The following is a 22,192-nucleotide window of genomic DNA, read 5'->3' as shown; positions in this document are numbered from 1 at the left end:
TGCCAATTTGGATGGCTTTAAAGGAGGATTAGCCTTATCCTCCAAGAATTTGTCTATCAATGGCTTCTAGCCACGATGGCTATGCTCTGCCTCTATAGTTGGAGGCAGTATGCTTCTGATTACCACTTACTGGAAACCGCAGGAGGGGAGAATGCTCTTGCACTCAGGTCCTGCTTGTGGGCTTCCCATGGGCATCTCGTTGGCCACTATGAGAACAGGATGCTGGACAAGATGAGCCATTGGCCTGATCCAGCAGGCTCTTATGTTCATAGTCTTGGATTTAACTGCACCACCATTAAAAACTGGTCATGAGTTATGTTGTTACAGGAACTCAAGAAATGTTAAAAACCAGTGTGGAAAGGGGAAGCAACCTCAGAAAAGGGTAATATTACTCAAGGAGACCTACCAGAAAAGCACAAAGAGCCTTGTGAATCAGCCAGTTTAAGAATGTAATTATTTACTGACAGCTAGGGGACAACACAGTTGCTGCTGCAAACATTCCTCTATTGAGAAATGTGCTCTAATATGTGCAAGTATCAATATATAGATATATAAAAACATGACAAGATTAATTACTCTTTAGAAGAGTATAGCAGCAGCTGGACAGAGCATGAGCAATTAGGGGCAGAATACACAGTTCTGTACTTGGACGAAGCAAACAGAAAAGCACGAAGTGAAGGAGGCAACAGTATACCCTTCCCCACTGCTTCTATCTTGGACCCACTCAAGCCTACAGACATTGTATATCTTTGCATGCATTTCCAAGCATTTGAAGACACAGTACAAGACTCTTAAAATAAAATAACTAAACTTTTACTCATTCCAAAGGGGCATCTCACAGTTGACAAGGTCACACTTGTTTTCCAAATGCTGAGAGAGAGTCAGAAGGCAGGATTGAACAGATAGGACACATTTGAAAATGAATCCCAATTTTTTTTAAAAAAACGTAGCAATTAAGCCTCAGTGTGCAAAAATACTAACATCCTCTGATCAATCCTTAACACAGTACAGATGATTCTACTCTTCACAATTAAGCCAAGCAAGTGAGTCTTAGAATCATAGAATAGTAGAGTTGGAAGGGGGCTATAAGGCCATCAAGACCAACCCCCTGCTCAATGCAGGAATCCAAATTAAAGCATTCCCGACAGACGGCTGTCCAGCTGCCTCTTGAATGCCTCCAGTGTCGGAAAGCCCACTACCTCTCTAGGTAATTGATTCCATTGTTGTATGGCTCTAACAGGAAGTTTTTCCTGATGTTCAGTCAAAATCTGGCTTCCTGCAACTTGAGCCCATTATTCCATGTCCTGCAATCTTTAGTGCAGGGATAGCTATCATGATGTCCTCCAGATATTGTTTGATAATGATTCCCATTAGCCCCAGCCGGTATGGCCAATGATGATGAGAGCTGTACTCCAACATCTGGAGGGCACCATGTTGCTACCCCTACTTAGAGATGTGAAACCCCGCCAAAACAAAACTCAGAAAAATTTGGAGAAAAACTTTTTTCAAAATTTTCTGGATTTTTTTCCAGGCTTTCACATCTCAACCCCTACTGTAATTTCTTATCAGTAAGCTTTTTTTTAGGACAAGAACTAAAATAGTGTTGTGCACTTCCCCAATCTCTGAGCGGGGAGATTTCAGGGGTCCCTGCGCTCACCCAGGGTTTGGTTTCCTTTGGGAAGAAGATCAGTGGAGACTGTGGTGCCTTTATGAAATATGGTTTGTTTATTTACGCACATTCCAACCTGAGCTTAAGATGGAGGGGTTCAAGGCATCAGCAGTCCAATATCCAGCTTTTCCATCTGGGTTGCAGGAGGCATCCTAAAGCCATGGTGCAGAGGGATAGCCTCTCTGCCTGCCTCCAGTTCCCAACCTTTCTTTGAGACACTAAACACACTCAAAGCACAAATGTCTTCTAGCCACAGGAAGGGGGGCTCTCCTGCAGAGTTTAAATGACAAAAGGATCTTCCTGGCCCATTCACCAGTTGCTGGGCACTTGAAAGACCCATTCGCAAACTGGCCACTCTATTAGCTTAACAAAAGAAACTCCAGCAGAGCCAGCCCCTCACCCCAAGGCACAGGATTCTAAATCAGAGGCTGGAAGGGGACTCATAGGGATCATCCATTCCAACCCCCCAACTCACAACAATAGAATGCAAGTCATGGGAATGTGTTAGAATCCCCACTTCACCAATATATATCCACTGAAATGGCATGTTGGGAGAGGAGTGAGAGCCCACTCTTCTACCACCCTACCCATACGGATTTGCAACCAAAGAGCAACATGCCTTAAAACGCAACTATGCTACATAAAGCTACCTTTGGGAGGTCCTAATTGAGAATCCGTAATTTCTCAATCGCTGTGTTCCATTAACCCAGCGATTCCCAACATGGGTGGTAGCGCCCCCCTGGGGGGCGTTACAGCCTTTCAGGGGGGTGTTGGTGTCTCTACAAACTTTAGGGGGCATTTGGGTTCATTAGGGGGGCGTTGACATTTGGCGGTCTGAAGTTGAAGCATTTAAGTTTGTCGTCCACAGATAGAGTAGAAAGAAGGGTGGAAGCACAGCGTCATTGTTTGCCCCACACTAACCTACCACAGCTAAAGTACTGAAACATAAGGAGGATGTAGCCAATCCAATCCAGGCTTACTTAACTGTACCTCGAGTCACATGTATGCTACTTCAGAGTAAAGCGGGCTATTTTGCCAGTAACATCGATGTTGGCTATAGATATGTTTGGGGGAATGGAGGCAAGGGTTGCCTGCAGGAGTTCTTGAGCTGTAGGGGAAAGGCCCCACGATCAGCTTATATCCCCAGAGACAAAAGAAGGGAGACTGAAGGCTTGGTCTGGTAAGTAACCTACAGATTTCTTTGGGCAGGGTGGAAAAATGAGGGGGTTCTATTATTACCTTACGGTGTTGATTTTGCCCTGTTCTTTGAGGTAGGTTTCTCTCCTACGTTCTGATTCGCCCTAGTTTAAATATCCTCATACCCTCACTCCTTCTATGAGGATTTAATGAGAAGCCAGGATAAGAAGGCATTTCAAAGCTGAGAAAGCTGTGTTCTTTTGGAGGGTCGGGGTGAGAAGTATGTTTATTTATCTGCTTTGCAGCTGTTTTCAAAATGTCTCGCCTTCTCAAGACATGTAAGCTGGAGGCTAGAACTACAGAGCTGTGAACTCATCAACATATGAGGAGGTCTGAGTCAGATGGCAAGACTCTGCAGGAGCAGCATGCGCCTTTGCAGTAGGAAGTTTTTGCGGTACGCAGTCTCTTGCCGCTGCAGATGCTTGCAAATCTTGCAACTCACGCACCTCCGTCTGCCTTCCTCCCAGGCTTAGTAGCACTAAGTCTAAGAAGTCGTTACTGTGACTGACAAGGCGTTATTTGCTCAGGCTGTTGTAATTCTGTCTGTATCATTGTGCCCTGTTTGTGGCAGTGAAGAGACACGGCGCTCACTTTGCTTGTGTTAGCAGGTCTTTCCTTGCCCCCGCATGGATTTTTCTTCCCAGTAAAGGCCTTATGTGTGTTCAGGTGTCTCTAGGTCAGCGATTCCCAATGCTGAATAGCGGCCAGTGTCATAAGTGTGGACTTAATTAGTGTAATCTAAGTGCAATAAAAAGGCATGATAAAAACGATCAGTAATAATCATTGAAAATACCTTTTATGCATTACTCATATTTTAAGGGAAGAATAGGAAGCATTGGCATATACTTAATCTGAGGGGGGCGTTGGGCACAAAAAGATTTTGCAAAGAGGCGTTGGGTCGAAAAAGGTTGAGTAACGCTGCATTAACCCATTCTACTTTTTTTTAAATCAGTCTGCCTAGCCTAGCCTTCCCTCTTCTGCAACTTTCTTCAAGCAGAACTGTTTTCCCCATATGAGTTCATTTCAAATGCTCACATAGGCCCATAGTATTGTGACCATAAGATGACTGCATACTCACATCAGTTGTGCATTCTGTAAAAATACTCCAAGTCCGTATATAACAATAAACACATAAAATTGATAAAACATACGTTAAAAATAAAACAAAAAAGTCCCATAACAGAAGACAAAGCAAACAAAAACTGAAAGCCGGCACAAACTACCTACAATTATACAGTAAGACAAACTAGTAGAGTATGCTTGATGAGAACATATCACAACTGTGGAATGCAATTACAGAGAACCGATACGAACTTCTTCAGATCTTTCTTACTAAAAGCTTTGTATGGGAGAGCATAGGTAAGCTGGACCTAGGCCATTTAGGCTGAAATTCTTTGTACACTCACACTCCACTGACCACAGTGTAACTTACTTCCGAGGTAATACATATCAGATTGGCCTGTTAGTGCCTTTTTTTGTTTCTATTTGGTGGTGTTTTATACATTATCATCATTTATTACCCGCCCTTCACCCAAAGGTCCCAGGGCAGGTTACAACAGTTTAAAATTACGACATTAAAAACAATTTAAAAACAACCCAAAATCTCAAAATAGGGTGGATCCTAAAAGTACATGTCTCAGGTGTCAAAGGCCAGGGTAAAGAGTTGTAGCTAGTACTTAAAATGTGGTGGGAACTAATTGGACTGGAGTGCAGATATGCAAGAATATAACATATTTCTTATTCCCAATACAAGCAAGTAATATTAGCTCTGGAAAGATGTTAGAACAAAGTAGGGAGTAGGACCCGTCTCCGAGCCAGGTGTGATCTCACCCTTCTCATTTCCACATGTTTCTAGGCTACAGCATGAGAAATCAAAGGAGCAAAGAGGGGAGGGAATATTATTTTCTCTGTCTACAACCTTATTTTACTATTGGCAGAAGGAATAACTATCAGTTCTGCAGAGGAGAAGTGCCGTCCTGAATATTGGTTTCCCAGGGCAGATGCTACAATAGCTGAAATGTTGGTGTGGAATGTGGGAGCGGTTGTCAATGTTGCTAACTAAGTTTCATTCTTTCTGGTGTTCATTTGAATAAACATAGGTATTAGGGACCGATTTGCTTACACCAATGCAAATAGCAATGCAGGGTGGGCCATCTTGCCAGGACCAAAGTATTAAGTTATAAAATCATCCCTTTTCTTAAAGCTCAAGTATAAGGATGATTGGATTAAAAAAAACGCTAAACTAGAAATGAGACATTTAAATAGAGCTGCTAATATTGTTAGGGAGGATAAGTAAATTAACAGGAAATGATTTAGGATGGAAAGGTAAGTGACTAGAAATCATGAAGTAAAAGGCTTGTTTCTCCGTGAATGCTTAGTGTACACATTCCTATGTATTGAAGATGTCAAGACTTAGAAAAAACAGAAATCAGATTTAGTGTTGATACAACTAAGGGACGTGACTCAGGAACTGGCTAAGAAATGCCTGGGCCATCTTTCTTCATCTTTCTCTGTGATGTCCAATCAAATAAATAAATATCTACACACATACACACACACACAAACATATATAACCATATATAGCAGAGTGTTATTAAAAACACTCTGTGACTTTAAGCTCAAATTTACATTCTTATAATTACATCTATCTAATGCCTAGTTAGAACTACTTTTATAAAGTGCAATGGATGAAAAACTGTTTCATACTGCAATACATATACTTAAAATATTCATAGTATATTTGCCATACTATAAGTGACAATGATTGTCTTTTCCTGAAAGTTTGAAAGCTGGTAATAAAATAAATTCCAGTAAAACAAATTATACAGAAACTAAAATTTGAGTATGCACTTGAAGTTCTCAAGGCTAATAGCAGCCACCATAACACTTAGATATCAAAAGCATATTCTTCCAATAATATTTTGGGGGAAAAATTACCTTTATGTTTATTTCAGTGAAAACTATTTAAGAATCATTTTTCCACATACCTAAGCACTACATTTTCAGAAGAATAAAATCTTGGCACTTCCCTCTGCAACACATTTTCCACCATGGAGAACAGCCCATTTTACAGTTCTCTTGTATAAACTAACACAAAGACTCAGCAAAACCCAGGATTGCTATTTATTCCAGTTATCTCCACTGTATTTTTGTATTGTTTTCTGCCATATTTATTGTATGTACGTCGCCTAGAGTGGCCATCGGCCAGATAGGCGACACATAAATTAAATTTTATTATTATTATTTATTATTAGTTCTTTCAAAAAAATGATTGTATGATAGTCCATTCTAGTCACAAACTGAAGCAGAGAGTAGATTTACAATAACTTATCTCCGTAGCCATTGTTCATAAGGACAACAGCCTCCAAATAATGAATTTATTGGGTGTCCCAAGTGAACTGCAAGTCAAAAAGCTAACACAGAAACAGAAAACTTGGTGTCCTCCAGAGGTGCTAGAAAGTGCGGGACTACAACTCCTATCAGTCCCAGTCAACATGGCTAATTGCCAGAGATGATGGGAGTTGAAAGACACCAGGTTGCCACACCTGAACTAAAGCCTCTTGACCAGTAATTACCACCTACGTCTATCTTTTTTTTTCAACGTTTGAAATCAGTTCAACAGGCTTCTGCCATCTAATGTTTCTGCAACTTTAACAGTCAAATACATACTCCTGAATCTACAATGCAATTGCCAATTTTATTCCCACTACAAGATCAACTTAGTATTTGACTAACTGAAATATATATATCTCACTAATGGGAAAAAAGCATGGAAGACAGTGACAGGTTAAGATGATCACAAACAAACTTTTATTAGAACCAAACTACAGGATTACGTGGGGTCTCTCCTTTCCTTTCAGTAACCTAGAATTAAGAATGCCACCAACTATAAAGCACACTAAGAATTTCATCTAAAATGCACTGAGCAATCTGATATACAAAGAACTCACAGTATTCAATGCACATATCAAAGCTTTCTGAGCTCAGTGTTCATATTCACTGTCTAATATATGAGAAATTCTTTTGTCTCTTAAACTGCAATCCTACATTGACTTATTCAACAGTAAATCCCACTGAGCAATCCTATACCCACTATTCCAAGAGTAATTCCCATTGAATTTCTGCGTAGACATGCACAGGATTACATCATTAGGCTGCAATCCTAACACACACAAAGAATAAACAACCCTCTACTCTGGGCAATAAATATTCCCTAACAGGCAAAAAACCTTGCGGTTTAAGAATGTACCTATAGCCCACAGCTATTTCTATCAAACTTTAAAAAGCAGGGAAATTGGGCAGCTATAGTGAATGCACCAGGGGAGCAGGAGACCTGAACTCCTCTCTGAGATATTGGACTGCCTACAAATTTGTCAGAATGCAAACACCATTTGGGTTGGTCTTTCACAGTCCAATGCACTTCCTGTGTAGCTTGGAAGAATTTGGTAACATGTGCCTCTGAGCATATGGTGAGTGGTGGCAACACCCGCCATCTCCAAAGATAGAGAATTATATTTTTGTATGTTTGTTAGTGTTCTTCCTACTTTGCTTCTTCTCCTGTGTTACTAATGTTTCTACAGAGAATCTAAACTAGAAAATTTTATTTCCCTCATTATTCATCCAGTAATCTGTGTCAAATTTATTTTATTAATTTCAAAGCCTTTTCATTGGTCAATGTCATATGATGGTGAAGACAGCCTTTTGTGTTTCAAATTGGAGATTATGTTCTATTTCGATTTTGGGCACATTGTTGAATCTGAAACTGCAGTTTGATGTAAAGTCAGACTGATTACAATATGCTGCTACTTCAGCAATGACTCTTAGCTGTGGGGGGGAAAGGATGCATGTTTTCAGCCTGCTGTGTTTAAATCACTTCATTTAAGGCAAGGTGGGCACGGTCAATTAAAAACATAGAGCACACCTAGAATTTTGCTAGAATATATTTCACCTCCCACTGTTTTATCTTGTGCAAATTGAGACACTCCTGAGATCCATTGGAGACTATTCTACAGAAGTCAGTGCCATTATTCCACAATTATGTTCGGAGTTTAATTAGTGCAAATTTTGCTCTACTTCACATATTCACAGAAACAGAAACAAAAGAAAATGATTTCCTATAGGAAACTTCACCAAAATTGCAAAGTAAATCAGACATATTTAAAGTGACCATCTGAACTATATCAACTGTCTTAATAATGTTGCTTCCTCCCTGCTAAAACAAGATCAGCACAGCACATGTCTTCTTTCTATTCTTTGGGCTGATTGCAGGTGTTGCCACCACTCACCGTATGCTCAGAGGCACATGTTACCAAATTCTTCCAAGCTACACAGAAAGTGGATTGGACTGTGAAAGACCAACCCAAATTAAGTTTGCATTCTGACAAATTTGTAGGGCAGTCCAATATCTCAGAAAGGAGGTCAGGTCTCCTGCTGCCCTGGTGCATTCACTATAGCTGCCCAATTTCCCTGCTTTTTAAAGTTTGATAGAAATACCCGTGGGCTATAGGTACGTTCTTAAACCGCAAGGTTTTTTGCCTATTAGTGAATTTCCCTGCTTTTTAATCAGGGAGGTAAGAAATGGGATCCTGTTCAAGTTTGCTGAGAATGGATTGATCATTTGCATGCTTATTGAGTTCAGTGGGATTTACTCCCCTGTAATCATGCTTAGGATAGGTGAAACTGACCACAGGGGATGAGGGGAGGAAACACAGAGGGGAGAACTGGGATGGGAGCAGGCAGGACGGGGAGGGGAGAACGTCAAGTTTGATCATTTGCATGTTTATTGAATTCAGTGCAATTTACTCCCGTGCAATCATGTTTAAGATAGGTAAAACTGACCAGGGAGGGAGGGCTGGAGTGGGCAGGAGAGGAGGAAGAAGGAAGAGGGGAGGGAAGGTAGAAAAGAGGGAAAGGAGGGAAAAAAGCAGGTCTGTTCATTTGCATGCTTATTGAGTTCAATGGGATTTACTCCTATGCAATCATGGTTAGGACAGGAAAAACTGACCATGGGGGAGGAGGGGGGAAAGGACCGTATTGGAGGGGGCAAAGGAAGGGGGAGGGGAGGGGAGGTTTGATCATTTGCAGGCTTATAGAGTTCAATGGTATTTATTTCTGTGCAATCATGCTTAAGATAGGTAAAACTGACCATGGGGAGGAGGAAGGGGAGGGGGAGGAAGGAAAGGATTGGAAGGGGGAGGGAATAGGAGGGAGGAGAAGGGAGGGTGGGTTTGATTGTTTGCATATTTTTGGGGTTCAATGGGAATTATTTCAGTGCAATCATGTTTGAAAATGGAAATGGACTGCCTTCAAGTCAATCCTGACTTATGTTGACCCTATGAATAGGGTTTTCATGGTAAATGGTATTCAGAGGTGATTTCACCATTGCCTTCCTCTGAGGCTCAGAGGCAGTGACTGGCCCAAGGTCACCCAGTGTGCTTCACGGCTGTGTGGGAATTCGAACCCTGGTCTCCCAGGTCATAGTCCAACACTGACCTGGGGGACGGGCAGGGAGGGGAGGGGATTGGGTGGGTGGGCACTTGGCAGAAGGGAAGCCCTTTCCTTTCCAAAAGGAAAGCATTATGAACAGTATCATTCCTTTTCAGGGTTTCCTCCACCTTTTTATTCTACAGCAGCCACATGTAACCTCCCACCCAAATTTAAACCAAAGCTGGCCCTGGCCACATCCACACCAGGCCTTTATTTCACTTTGGACAGTAATGGCTTCTCTCAAAGAATCCTGGGAAGTTTAGTTAGTGAAGGGTGCTGAGAGTTGCTAGGAGACACCTTGTTCCCCTCACAGACCTTCAATCAGAGTGGCTGACTGTTAAACCAGTCTGGCCACTGAAGCTCTGTCAGTGGAATAGCAGTCTTCGCTCAGCATCCACAAAACTACACTTCCCAGGATTCTCTGAGGGAAACCATGACTGTCTGAAGTGAAATCAAAGTCTGGTGTGGGTGTGGCCCCGATTAGCCAAGCCAAGCAGCTATGAGGCTTTTAGAACACTGGCAGTTGGTTCTTACTGAGCATGCCCACGTTATCATAGGCTGCCAGCCAAAATTTCTTAAATTAATTAAAAATCAGCCAGGCATTTTTTTTTTAAACTGCAGAAGATGAAGGTCAGAGTATGGGGCAAGGTCAGTATTAGGATTACAGGCACTCTGCCAACATGGCTGATTTTTAATGAATTTCAACAGATTAGGAGAACTGTGATGTCACAGGGTGGGTTTGATTGTTTGCATATTTTTGGGGTTCAATGGGAATTATTTCAGTGCAATCATGTTTGAAAATGGAAATGGACTGCCTTCAAGTCAATCCTGACTTATGTTGACCCTATGAATAGGGTTTTCATGGTAAACGGTATTCAGAGGTGATTTCACCATTGCCTTCCTCTGAGGCTGAGAGGCAGTGACTGGCCCAAGGTCGCCCAGAGAGCTTCATGGCTGTGTGGGGATTCAAACCCTGGTCTCCCAGGTCGTAGTCCAACACTGACCTGGGGGAGGGGCAGGAAGGGGAGGGGGAGGATATTGGGTGGGTGGGTACTGGGCAGAAGTGAAGCCCCTTTCCTTTATTTATTTATTTACTATTTGATTTATATCCCGCCCTTGATCTCAGCAGTAGCCCAGGGCGGCAAACAGAAATGATAAAAACACTTTAAAACATCATAAAAAACCTTAAAATACATTACAACAAAACAACATTAAAAACGTTTTTAAAAAAGCTTTAAAAACATCTTTTTTTAAAAAAGGGTTAAAAACATTATTAAAGAAAACATTAAAAGCAATTCTAACACACAGACTGGGATAGGTCTCAACTCAAAAGGCTTGTTAAAAGAGGAAAAGTCTTCAAAAGGCGCCAAAAAGATAGCAGAGAGCAAAAGGAAAACACTGTGAACAGTATCATTGCTTTCCAGCGTTTCCCCCACCTTTTTATTCTATAGCAGGCACATCTGGCCTCCCACCCAAATGTAAACCAAAGCTGTGCTTGGCCACATCCACACCAGGCCTTTATTTCCCTTTGGACAGTCATGGCTTCTCTCAAAGAATCCTGGGAAGTGTAGTTAGTGAAGGGTGCTGAGAGTTGCTAGGAGACGCCTTGTTCCCCTCACAGACCTTCAATCAGAGTGGCTGACTGTTAAACCAGTCTGGCCACTGAAGCTCTGTCAGTGGAATAGCAGTCTTCGCTCAGCATCCACAAAACTACACTTCCCAGGATTCTCTGAGGGAAACCATGACTGTCTGAAGTGAAATCAAAGTCTGGTGTGGGTGTGGCCCCGATTAGCCAAGCCAAGCAGCTATGAGGCTTTTAGAACACTGGCAGTTGGTTCTTACTGAGCATGCCCACGTTATCATAGGCTGCCAGCCAAAATTTCTTAAATTAATTAAAAATCAGCCAGGCATTTTTTTTTTTAAACTGCAGAAGATGAAGGTCAGAGTATGGGGCAAGGTCAGTATTAGGATTACAGGCACTCTGCCAACATGGCAGATTTTTAATGAATTTCAACAGATTAGGAGAACTGTGATGTCATATGTTAAAACCTGTCAATATGGTAAGTGCGGGTTTATTAAGGGATATATGGTAAGTGAATTGAATGAGAGGGGGGAGAGCATGGGTTGAAAGGCTGGAGAATGCTCGATGATGACTGGCTGAGTGTTTGAATGGCTGAAGGTATAAATGGGAGGATGACAGTTGAGAGGGGGTCGGTTGGTGAGAGTTGTTGGAGAGTCGTTAGTGGAGAGTTATTTGGATGGGTTGGTTGGCAGAGTTCTGAGGGAGGGTTCGATTATATTTGGCTGATATTTAGACAGTATATATATGACCAGAAACATAAAGAGTGACACTATGTGAAATCATACGCTTGTTAAACATTCCTAAAGTAATCTTGTTATTTCCTGGTGTTATCAAATAAATACTTTTATTGGTTTACCAAAAGCCTGATCCTTGGCTGGGAATACACAGACCAGAAGGGAGGGCAGGGTAATTACCAAGGCTGAAGGGAAACTGTATCTAATGGTGGCAGCGGTGAAGGAAGAAATTATAACATCATCAAGTATCCAGAGCAACCCAGGATTGTATGCTTTATAGAGAAAGATACAGGGGGGTTGCGGAAAAGGGCACCCAGACACAAAGTAACGATAAGTCATAGGGAGACTCAGGCGAAGTCTCCAGAAGTATTGTTTACAGGGAGTGGCTGGTGGTGCTGCCTAGCAGTGGGATCTTGAGGGATCTGTGCTAGAGCGGAGTGAGAAAAAATAAAAACAACGATCCTGACTGGTGGTGTCCTGAGGTGGTGCCTAGTGAAAGGCAGTAGCCACAAGCAGGTGGGAACCTGACAGGTGGAGCCAAAGGAGGGAACGTCACAAGAACTCTCAGAGAAAAAAGTCCAAAAGGGCTCTCACTTTTTTCCTCTCTTTTTAGACTTTGAACTCTCGATTCTCTCTGACTGTTTTGTGTATCACCATGAAAATTGACAGGGTTGTTAAGCAAGCGTTTCTGAGTTCAGGACTATACGTTTTGTAAGGTTTTGTTTTGAAATGAGCTTATGGGAAGCATCAGTATGGCATGGGGGGTATTTTCAATTTAACATTGCAGAATGTGAAAAATCCACGCTGGCTATAGTATACAGCCACTCTCGTGGCTGTATAATAATAGGGGAAACAATCTCAGTTACAGTACATATTGCAAGATAGCCATTTATTCTAAAAGTTCTGAAAAAGATTCACATCCAAATATATCCAGAAATATATCCAATGCAAAAAAACGCACATACTATTTTTAAGACAATGGGTAATAAATTTCTGTTCAAGTCAGTATTCTGAATGCAGGTGCCCTGATTTTGCACCCATCTCCATCAAAGAAAGCTAATACACCACATTTTTTATAGTTTCATATTACTGAACAAGTATAGGTTAGATTTTCAAATTATTTTGGAACAAGCTAAAATTCTGTCTTCACAGTACAGTAGTCAATCAAACAGAGCCAAAACTCAGTTTAACTTGAGCTAACAGAGGCCTCTAGTGGTAGTTATTCCATAATGAGATATGATATGAGAAAATAATTGAAATGGTTGGAGGCACTAATGCATTATATGTTCCTACCTTGCATATAGTCTCTGCATCCCAAGGCAGAATAGTCTTCAGATCAATTACCTCACAGGACACACCAAGCTTTTCTTGAGCCATAGCTGCTACCTCTTTGATAACATGAACCTAAATATTGGGTGAAAACATGCAATAGTATATTAGATATATAGACTATTAAAGTAGCATTTCAACAACACTTAAGGCGTACGTCTGAATATTCCACCTCATGCAATAAAACTGAACATGCTTTGTTGTCCTAACTCCCCTAGAATGCCATGACCCTAGGATTATATGAATATTTGGAAGTTAACTTGATAGCAAACATGATATCCTTCTGAAACGTCAGGTAGGATTGGATGCTGGGGCACTGCATTGCTGATCTTCTGCTATCTTCCAAGACAATTCCAAATAGTCAGGGATGAGGATTATTTTTCAGGCTGAGAGCTACATCACCCTGATGGAAAGATGGCAGTAGCTGCATTCACACAGTGAGTGGGTGCAGATCCACATACAATCACCACCCTTAACAAACAGAAAAATATGTACACAATCACACATATAGCCCCCTTCTCCCCCCACTCAACTCTTTTCATCAGCTCATCCAAGCAGATCAGTTGAAGAAAGGAGGTCATCACTGTCATGGGTGCTGGATAAGGGATCAGGGCACTGCAATGGGGATGAAAATCGAGCCCTCCCATGGTCCTTAACTAAGTGGTATAGGTCAACAGGTGTTTAAGTTAAGACCTTGCCCAGTCTGCCTCTGTGCTGGAATTGCTTTTTAATATGCTTTTAAACCTTTTTTTAAAAAACAGTATGTTTAACCTTTTTTTTAAAAGATGTCTTGAAAGTTTTTTTAAAATGTTTTTAAAGATGTTTTGTTTTAATGTATTTTAAAGTCTGTTTTCCTCCGTGGCACAGAGTGGTAAGCGGCGGTAACGCAGCCGAAGCTCTGCTCACGGCCGGAGTTCGATTCCAACGGAAGGAGGAAGTTGAATCTCCGGTAAAAGGGGTCGAGGTCCACTCAGCCTTCCATCCATCCGTGGTCGGTAAAATGAGTACCCGGCATATGCTGGGGGGTAAAGAAAGGCCGGGGAAGGAACTGGCAATCCCACCCCATATATACGGTCTGCCTAGTAAGCGTTGGAAGACGTCACCCTAAGAGTCAGAAACAACTCGCACTATAAGTGCGGGGACACCTTTACCTTTTTTAAAGTCTGTTTTTATGGTGTTTTTAGTGCTTTTATTTGCCGCCCTGGGCTTCTGCTGGAACGGTGGGATATAAATCAAATAAACAAACAAACAAAGGAATGGGGAGAGTCCAATTTTCATCCCAATCACAACAGGCTGGGCAGAGAAGTTTAAACCTTTGCATCTGGAGTACCACAGTGGTGATGAGAAGTATCATTTAGGTCCCCATCAAACTAGGGGATGACAAATGACAGCAGGGTGGAAAGGGTCTGGGCAGGGTGCTGGGGCCTGCCTCGGGACGCCTGGTGGGCCAGAGCTTCCCCATCTCTTCAGAAGTTGATTCTGGGGGAATTTTGTTTCTCCAGTTGGGAGCTCTGTTGCAGGGTTCCCCATGAATCTATACTGTGCCCCATGCTGTTCAATATTTACATGAAAACACTTAGAAAGTTCATGCAGAATTTTAGAGCTAGCTGTCACAAATGTGCTGATTCCCAACTCTGTTTCTCCTTTCTGTGTGAAACTGGTGTAGCAATAAAAAAAAAGAGTAATTGATCGTCTGGTTGAGGGTGAGCAAATTTAATTCAGGTAAGACAAACTTATGCATATGGGACAACCCTAGTACTAGTAAAGTGATGGAAATATTTGTCTTGAATGGGATCATCCTTCCCCAGTGATACGTTCTCTATTTGGGAGTTCTGCTGGACCCAGCTCTGGTGATGCAGTAGCCAAGAGAATGTTTTGTTTATTCTAGCTGATTTATCAATTACACCTTTTCATAGGGAGCCAGATTTGGCCACTGTGTGATGTGGGACCACCTTTAAAAATTGTTCAAAAGCTTCATGGTATAGAATGTGGGAGCCAGATTGATTGGTGTTTGCCACAGGATGCATATAACATTAATTCTGTATGTCCACTGGTTGCCCATAGGTTTCCCTGCTAAATTCTAGGTGCTGATACTTATTTTTAAAGCTCTTTACAGTCTGGGTCAAGGATATCTGAGGGTGCATCTTGTCCAAGATGTACCTCCAAGATAATTAAAATTGACTTCCGATAATTTTTTGATGGTGTCATCTATCAAGCTGGACCCAACTTGCTGTCCTGGGCTCCTACAGGGTGGAAGGGTGGGATATAAATCTAATAAATAAATAAATGACCACTGCAGAGGCAACTTTCTCTATGGTAGCCTCTCGAGTCTAGACTATGGAATGAACTACTCTTGAAATTTACTAAATTCATTTTGGTCCTTTTAAAGGGGAACTAAAGATCTTTTTACAATGACTTTCTATGGTTGATGTGCTTCCATGTTATTTTATTGGTTGCTGTATAGCATATCTGTTTCTTCAGCTCACTTGGATTTATCGTTTTTGTTTTTATTGTATTTTAACCCTGATATTAATGTTTAATTATTGTTCCTCACCTGTGAACCCTCTGATTGAAAGTTTAATAATAAATCTCCAAGATGTATAATGAATATAAGAGTTAAGTTCCATTTCAATTATTATTAGAATTTATATACTGCTCAATCATTAGCATTTCTAAACAGTGTACGTAAAAATAAACTATACAGAGAATAAAACAATAAAATTTATCATAAAACCAAACAGGAATTTGAATTTGTTTAAATGCATGGAGATAATCAAACAGAAAAAGTGCATAATACCCTCATCTTAATGCTATCTAGAGTCTCATACCAGATTTTTCCCAAAAAAAAACACAAGAAAAATGGATGGTATTTCTATCTAATTTAAAGGTATTCAGTGCAGCTAAACCCACAATGTGCTGCAATATATTTTTTCTTATTAGATAAAGATTGTGGGATGGATCCAGACTAAACTGCATTTGGATCCCAGTGAAATTAACAGGACAAGTCTTAATTAACTTTTCACATTTGTTGCAATGAAACCTAAACACAAGAAACTAGCAGAGCAACCCAAACACACTGTATGCCAGGCTGGGCTGGATCAGGCAGAGATGTCTCTCCATTCAGCTTTCTTGGCTCAGCAAGATAGCCGCCAAACATGTGGGTGGGAAGCCTGCTGAAAGGGGACACCAGATACCCCCAAAACAGGGCATTCTGACAGCAGAGAGGGGGCAGCTCATAGTCAGCTCAGTATGCTGAGCCAGTCTCACAGCAGCTACACAATGGCATTTGGCCTGATTATACTATGCCCCCCCAACTTCTGCTGCACCTGCCATGAACAGGAGGACTGTGGATGCTTCACAAAGCCCTATCCGGGGGGGGGAGGTAGGACTGCACCATAAGTCTGGATCAAATCTCTTGTATTTTATTTTTTGCCAATTTGTGTTTAATACAACTCCCAAAACCTTTGTTTAGAACAGAAGTATCCAATGAAGTACCCTCCAGACACTATGAATAACTCCTGTCAGATCTAATCAGTGTGGGCAATGGTCAGGAATGATGAGAGTTGTAGCCCACAACATCTGGAGGGCACTATGCTGGCTAACCCTGGTTTAGAAAACAAAATCCAGAAAACAATCTAACATAATTTTTTAAAAATGCATCAATCGCTCACAAATCTCACTTGCCTGAGTACCCCAGGCCACCAGTGTAACATCACTTCCATTCTGAAGCACTTCTGCCTGAGAAAGTGGAATGTAGTATGGTTCTACAGGGACTTGCTCCACTGAATGAAATGAAAGCAAAAGTAGGTTAGATTCTCAAACTAAACATTTACATGCCAAATACTAATTATTTGGAATTTGCTTTGCATTCACCATGCTTTACTGTATTAGGTGAACACGATCTAAAGTGCAAGAGGAAACCATTTTCCCATAGACAAGATCTAATGATCAAAGTAACATGACAGATGAATGTGATGAAGCACCAAAACTATAAAGAACTGACAAAGTACACAAGAACATAAATTCAACAGATGAAGCTAAAAATACAAGAATATGCAGGAAATGAGGGCTCCATGGTGGCCAGACACCCCCAATACCATATGGAAGCCACTGCTTACCTTACACATATTAAGATCTGGGAAATAAGTTGGGGTTTTTGTGTTTGTTTTCTTTTTGGTACTTATTTAAAGTTCTAATGCCACACTGAAAGCTAACGTGAATGAACCATTGGGTTAATACTGCTATATAAATCTACCAGCAAACAAGGAACTACTCCAAAAATTTTCCAATGTACATTTCCAGTATCCATTCAATTCAAGCCCATCTATTAACAATTTAATCTATCAGAAGCAAAACAAAATCTTGTAATATGTTTCCACTTGAAATTGTATAGGTGGACTTCTAAGGAACAGCTATGATTGAGAACAACACTTCTGAACGACATGGCTTTGGATCCAAAGGGCTCACTGCACAAAAGTTCTTCTGCTTGAGAACTGGAGCCACCCATTTCCAATACCCTTTTCCCCACCTGCTGCCCCTGCCAAATCTCATGCCATTATGGAGAATCCCCCATCCTCAATAGTGGCCTTTTGAGAGTGAAAAGCATAGCCAGAAGTATGAGACATTCAAATTTTCATGGAATTATCTCACTCCATTTAATATTCCCTATTATTGAGCATTCTTAGCTGACCTTTCTGCTAAAATAAAATAAGGTACTTATCCAGCTTAGAGAATTCCCATTTGCCTCATTAGCTTAACTCAGTACAGTGAAGGACCAAAGAAATAAAGAAACGGCCTAGAAATATCAGTATGCATATGTGAATGCTGGTAATTTTAGATGTGAATGTCCTTTCACACTGTTTTCTCACTAACAATGACATCTGTGCTTAGTTATATAATACCGGTGGAAGCAATTATTCTAGCCTGGGCATTTTCAATCATAGTTTCCAGGTGTAATTTTAGTCACTCTAGCAACCCACAGAATAACACACTGCTATATAGTAAATTATTCCAGGGGGGGGGAATTCAGCCTCTCCTGGTATGTTTCAATTAAAGCAGCAGAGCTCTTTTGTCCATTAGACAAAAAGGCATTTTTACACACCGCTTCTTCAAAATCTCCTATTTGGCAGCAGCTCTGAAAAGCTATGTTTATGTAATCACAAGATATCACCTGCTCTAAATTGGCTGAACCAGCTTTTCCTTGAAGAGATAAACACATGGCTAAATCAGAAATTCTGTTACCATCATGTAGGCTCTACCTTAATGGCAATGCAGAAAACAGCAGAAAGAACCCAGAGTGCAGGTTCCTGAGTATTTGTGCTTTTATTTAACAAAAAAGAGAAAAGAAGCAAACATCTGTGCCATATGTCTGTAAAGATAGGCTTATAAGTTTGTAAATAGAGCCCACATTCAGACATCCATGGACAACCACAGCAAGTCCCAGGCTCTCCTCTTTCACTGTGGCCGCAAGGAATTATTATGCCATCAAAATCTACAAAATATTGTTAATTTTGGCTATGGTTTGACTGAAACAAGCCAACGTTTCCCCCTCTGTACTAATGAGCAAAAACGATAACATACCCAGGGATTTTTGGCTTACAAGTATTTTATGTCAAGCGGAGTTCAGAACAGCATAATCCATTAACTGCCTTTAGCATCAAATATTAGCTTTTTACATCATTCAACATCTTGATTGAATATTATTTTCAGTATAGTAATACAGTGAAGTCATATTACCCAACTTATCACTTGCTCATTACTGCCCATAAAGTGACCCAAACTATTATTTATACTTTGTGTCATGCTTTCTCAAGGGATTCCAAGCAGCGTTTTACCTCATAACAAACTTGTAAGGTAAGTCAGGCTGTGAGAGTGAGACTCAAAGGCCACCTAAGGAATTTCACTATATAAGGGTCTGAACCAAGATCTCCTCCGCTTCAAAAGCCAAAATCTGCAAAATATTTATCCAATGATTTTAAACATATATTGTTAACAGGAGGATTGATGACACCTGAACATTAGAAGAAAGTTATTCAAAGTAAAAGCAGTTTATCAATGGAACCATCTACCTAATGTGTCTAAGATGCTTGGTTCAGCTAGAACTTTGCACATGCTCCAGAACAATGTGACTGGGCTTTATTCTGAGCAATCAGTGCAGTGCCAGTACAAAGAGATCAGAGAAAGCTACAACACTTTAAGTCAAATCTCATTCCACAGCAGTAGCTGTGCAAGAAATTGTGCATTTGCACGGCCTACAAGCCTAATTAGTCCCTAGAATGTTCGTGATCTCTTATACAAACATATGCCTTTATTTGGTTCTGCGGACTTCCTCTAACCAGTATCTTCCACCAGTAACTGCGTAAAGACTAAATCTGCATTTCCTGGGAAAGGTTACCACCTTTCTCCACCAGCAACACCTTAGCCATCTTGCTATGAGTTCTAATTGGCTAGAGAGCCCTTAAGACCCTCTGCAACTATGCAGTAAGAAAACTTGTATTGATATGTCTGAAATGACAAATTAATTAGCATTCTATGTCCCTTTCAATCCAGCACTATTGTTAATTTAATCACCCTTTGTGTTAAAACTAATGTTAATCAGGAATCTTCTTTACTATAACTGGACATCTCCCAGATTCCAAAACTGCCCAGTCTTCATGGGCTTAACACATTTTAGGAGGCTCCATGTCTCTCTTCTTTAAGCCAGCTCATACCTCTTGCACAAGCAAGACTTCTTTAGACTTAACTACAGCTCTTACCCTTGCCTCTTCTCTCCCCTGGCCTCTCAGCTGTATTTGTTATTTTCTTTTACGATTTGCCAGGGCTACCAGGCCTCCAGCAGGTAATTATTAGTTTTCTCACTTCTCTCTCATTTTTTAATCTCTCTTTCAGATTATCTAAACCCCAGTCATTTGCATTCAAGATTCCCCCCCTCCCCAGTGTGTTTAGGCTTCTGCTACAACTCTGATGGCTCCCTAGTGCCCATCTACAATCTACGTAATGTAAACCTTCCACCTCTGTCTATATCTATTTCTGTAATAGGAGCTATTTAAGCTTATGTTCTATGCATCATAGGCTTGGGTAGCCTGTGTAACTTCAACCCTCTTATTTTATATTTCTGTACTACCATTGCAAGTTGTAAAGCCATTTTCATCACTGGCCACCATTTTGTGCAAATAAAATTTTTAATCATAGTGGCATTCTATTTCTTGTTAATTCCCCCAAGTAAACAAGACAGTATTGGAATTTCTAAATTAGTAGTATTTAGTGCAGTAACCACTGTGGTGCACAGTTTTATTCCAAAATGATACTTCCATAAACATGTATGTAAGATACAAGTTCATAGGTAGATATGAACTGACACACAACCAGATCTGTTAACATTAGGGGAGTGGTGGCTTTCTCTTGCTAGAGTTTTTTAAGGAAAAACTGGGCAGCCGCCTGTTGACAATGATTTGGGTTTACCCTTCCAGCAAAGTGTTGGACACTCAACCAACTTGGGTCCAATGATTGGCAAGGGATGCCCTGTCGGTGCTGCTGCTGCAGGATGCTGCCCGATTGATACTGACCCATGACAGAGCCCTCTCAGTGGCAGTTTCCCATTTGTGGAATGCCATCCCTGAGGCAAGTCTGTCTCCTCCATTCACAACATTCAGGAGTAAGTTCAACACATTCCGGTACATCCAAGCATTTGATGGATGAAAGACACTGTTGCTGACAAACTTGAAATTATTAGCTGTGAGGATGTGTGGCTGGTTTTTTAAAATGTTTAATGTTCTCAGAGTTTTTAAAATGTTCTTAGATTGTTTTAAATGTTTTAGATATGTTTTCATTTTATTTTTAATTTTATTGGTTATATCCAAAGCTAGTCCTACTCAAGGTAGACCCATTGAAATTAATGGACATGACTAATTTAGGGGGATATAACCCATTGTTTTGCTACTTAGTTGTTTACCACCCTGGGCTCATTTGGGAGGAAAGGCATGATAAAAATTTAAAAACAACAACAACAGATAGCCTACAAGGCTCCCTCCAACTCTATGATTTTATGAACATTCACAAATCCCAAGTCGTGTGTTTGGAAGATCAAAATTTTAAATTTATTTACAGTTAATTGTAAATTGCATACATTTGTGTAACAGGATATTTTCAATCCTGAATAAAAACAAACTAGTTTTCCCATCTTACCTGCCATGTCACTATAACAACCACTGATGCAAATCATTTCTACACCATTCATGTCATATATGGTAGAATTAAATGAAATTGAAAAGGTCCTAACACATAAGAATAGACTCTCTGCAAGAAACTTAAACCTGATAATGTCAAGGTGATTCATTTTTTCTTTTGAATTACCACTATGCACTCTTGACCCACTAAGCAACATTTTTTAAAAAAAATCATACACCTCTATTTAAAATGTTGTTTAAAACAATTCTTGTATTTTGAATAAAGCCACAGTAGCAACATTTTAAATTTGTTTTAGCAAAATCAAGCCACTCCTATAATCGTCACAGTACAGTATTTTGTGTTGCATCCTCCTGCATCGTCATTACAGATCAACTTACATTAACAAATCTTGGTCAACAGTAAAAAATATTAAAATCTCCTTTGCTATTCAAGGCGACAAAACTGTATTTTTACCATTATTATCCATTCTTTACCTTGTAAACAAGACAAAGGACTTATATACTTTTATCTCATTTTTCACACAAATATTTTCAGCATGTAAATACTATAAGGAACACTACCTTTCTTTTTTGTTGTGATACCATGAAAGATTCAATGAGTCCTTGGTATATTCCATAGAGGCCAGCAAGGTGTGCATGCCTGCACCTCCAACCTGGCTTCCCAATGTTGTGTGCTGCTGCTGTTATTGAGGGCAAGAGGCAACGCAGTGGAGAGCTCAGCATAGTGCAGGCGCAGCAGCAGATCAAAACTGATGTGCCTGCATGAAGCTTCCTGTTCCCTTGCCATTCCAACTCTTCCTCTTGGTAGCCAGCAGTGGCACATGGCATTAGGAAACTAGGTCAACAACACAGACATGCCACTACTGGGCACATTAAGCATCCATGCTACTTTAACACAAATGCATTATAAAAACAAAACCCAATAGATGCTGAAAAGCAGAGAAACATTCTCAATCTCTGGGAGTTTCCCTATGCCAAATGTGCACACTCACACCGTGGAGTGAAACTC

At 40.6% G+C, this 22,192-nt stretch overlaps 1 protein-coding gene across 3 annotated transcripts in view; it reads right to left on the bottom strand.

Annotated features, from left to right (window-relative positions):
• Positions 1-22,192, bottom strand: part of BCKDHB (branched chain keto acid dehydrogenase E1 subunit beta) — a 100,638-nt gene that overhangs the window by 37,644 nt on the left and 40,802 nt on the right. For all 3 annotated transcript variants that reach the window (XM_061623206.1, XM_061623203.1, XM_061623205.1), the window contains 2 exons: positions 16,682-16,779; positions 12,962-13,072 (listed from right to left, as the gene is read on the bottom strand). In XM_061623206.1, the coding sequence (XP_061479190.1) occupies positions 12,962-13,072; positions 16,682-16,779 (209 nt within the window). The remainder of the gene's footprint in view (positions 1-12,961; positions 13,073-16,681; positions 16,780-22,192) is intronic.

The sequence above is a fragment of the Rhineura floridana genome, chromosome 4 (assembly GCF_030035675.1).
Source record: "Rhineura floridana isolate rRhiFlo1 chromosome 4, rRhiFlo1.hap2, whole genome shotgun sequence".
Lineage (NCBI taxonomy): Eukaryota > Metazoa > Chordata > Lepidosauria > Squamata > Rhineuridae > Rhineura > Rhineura floridana.
This window is presented reverse-complemented; position numbering and strand designations above follow the sequence as displayed.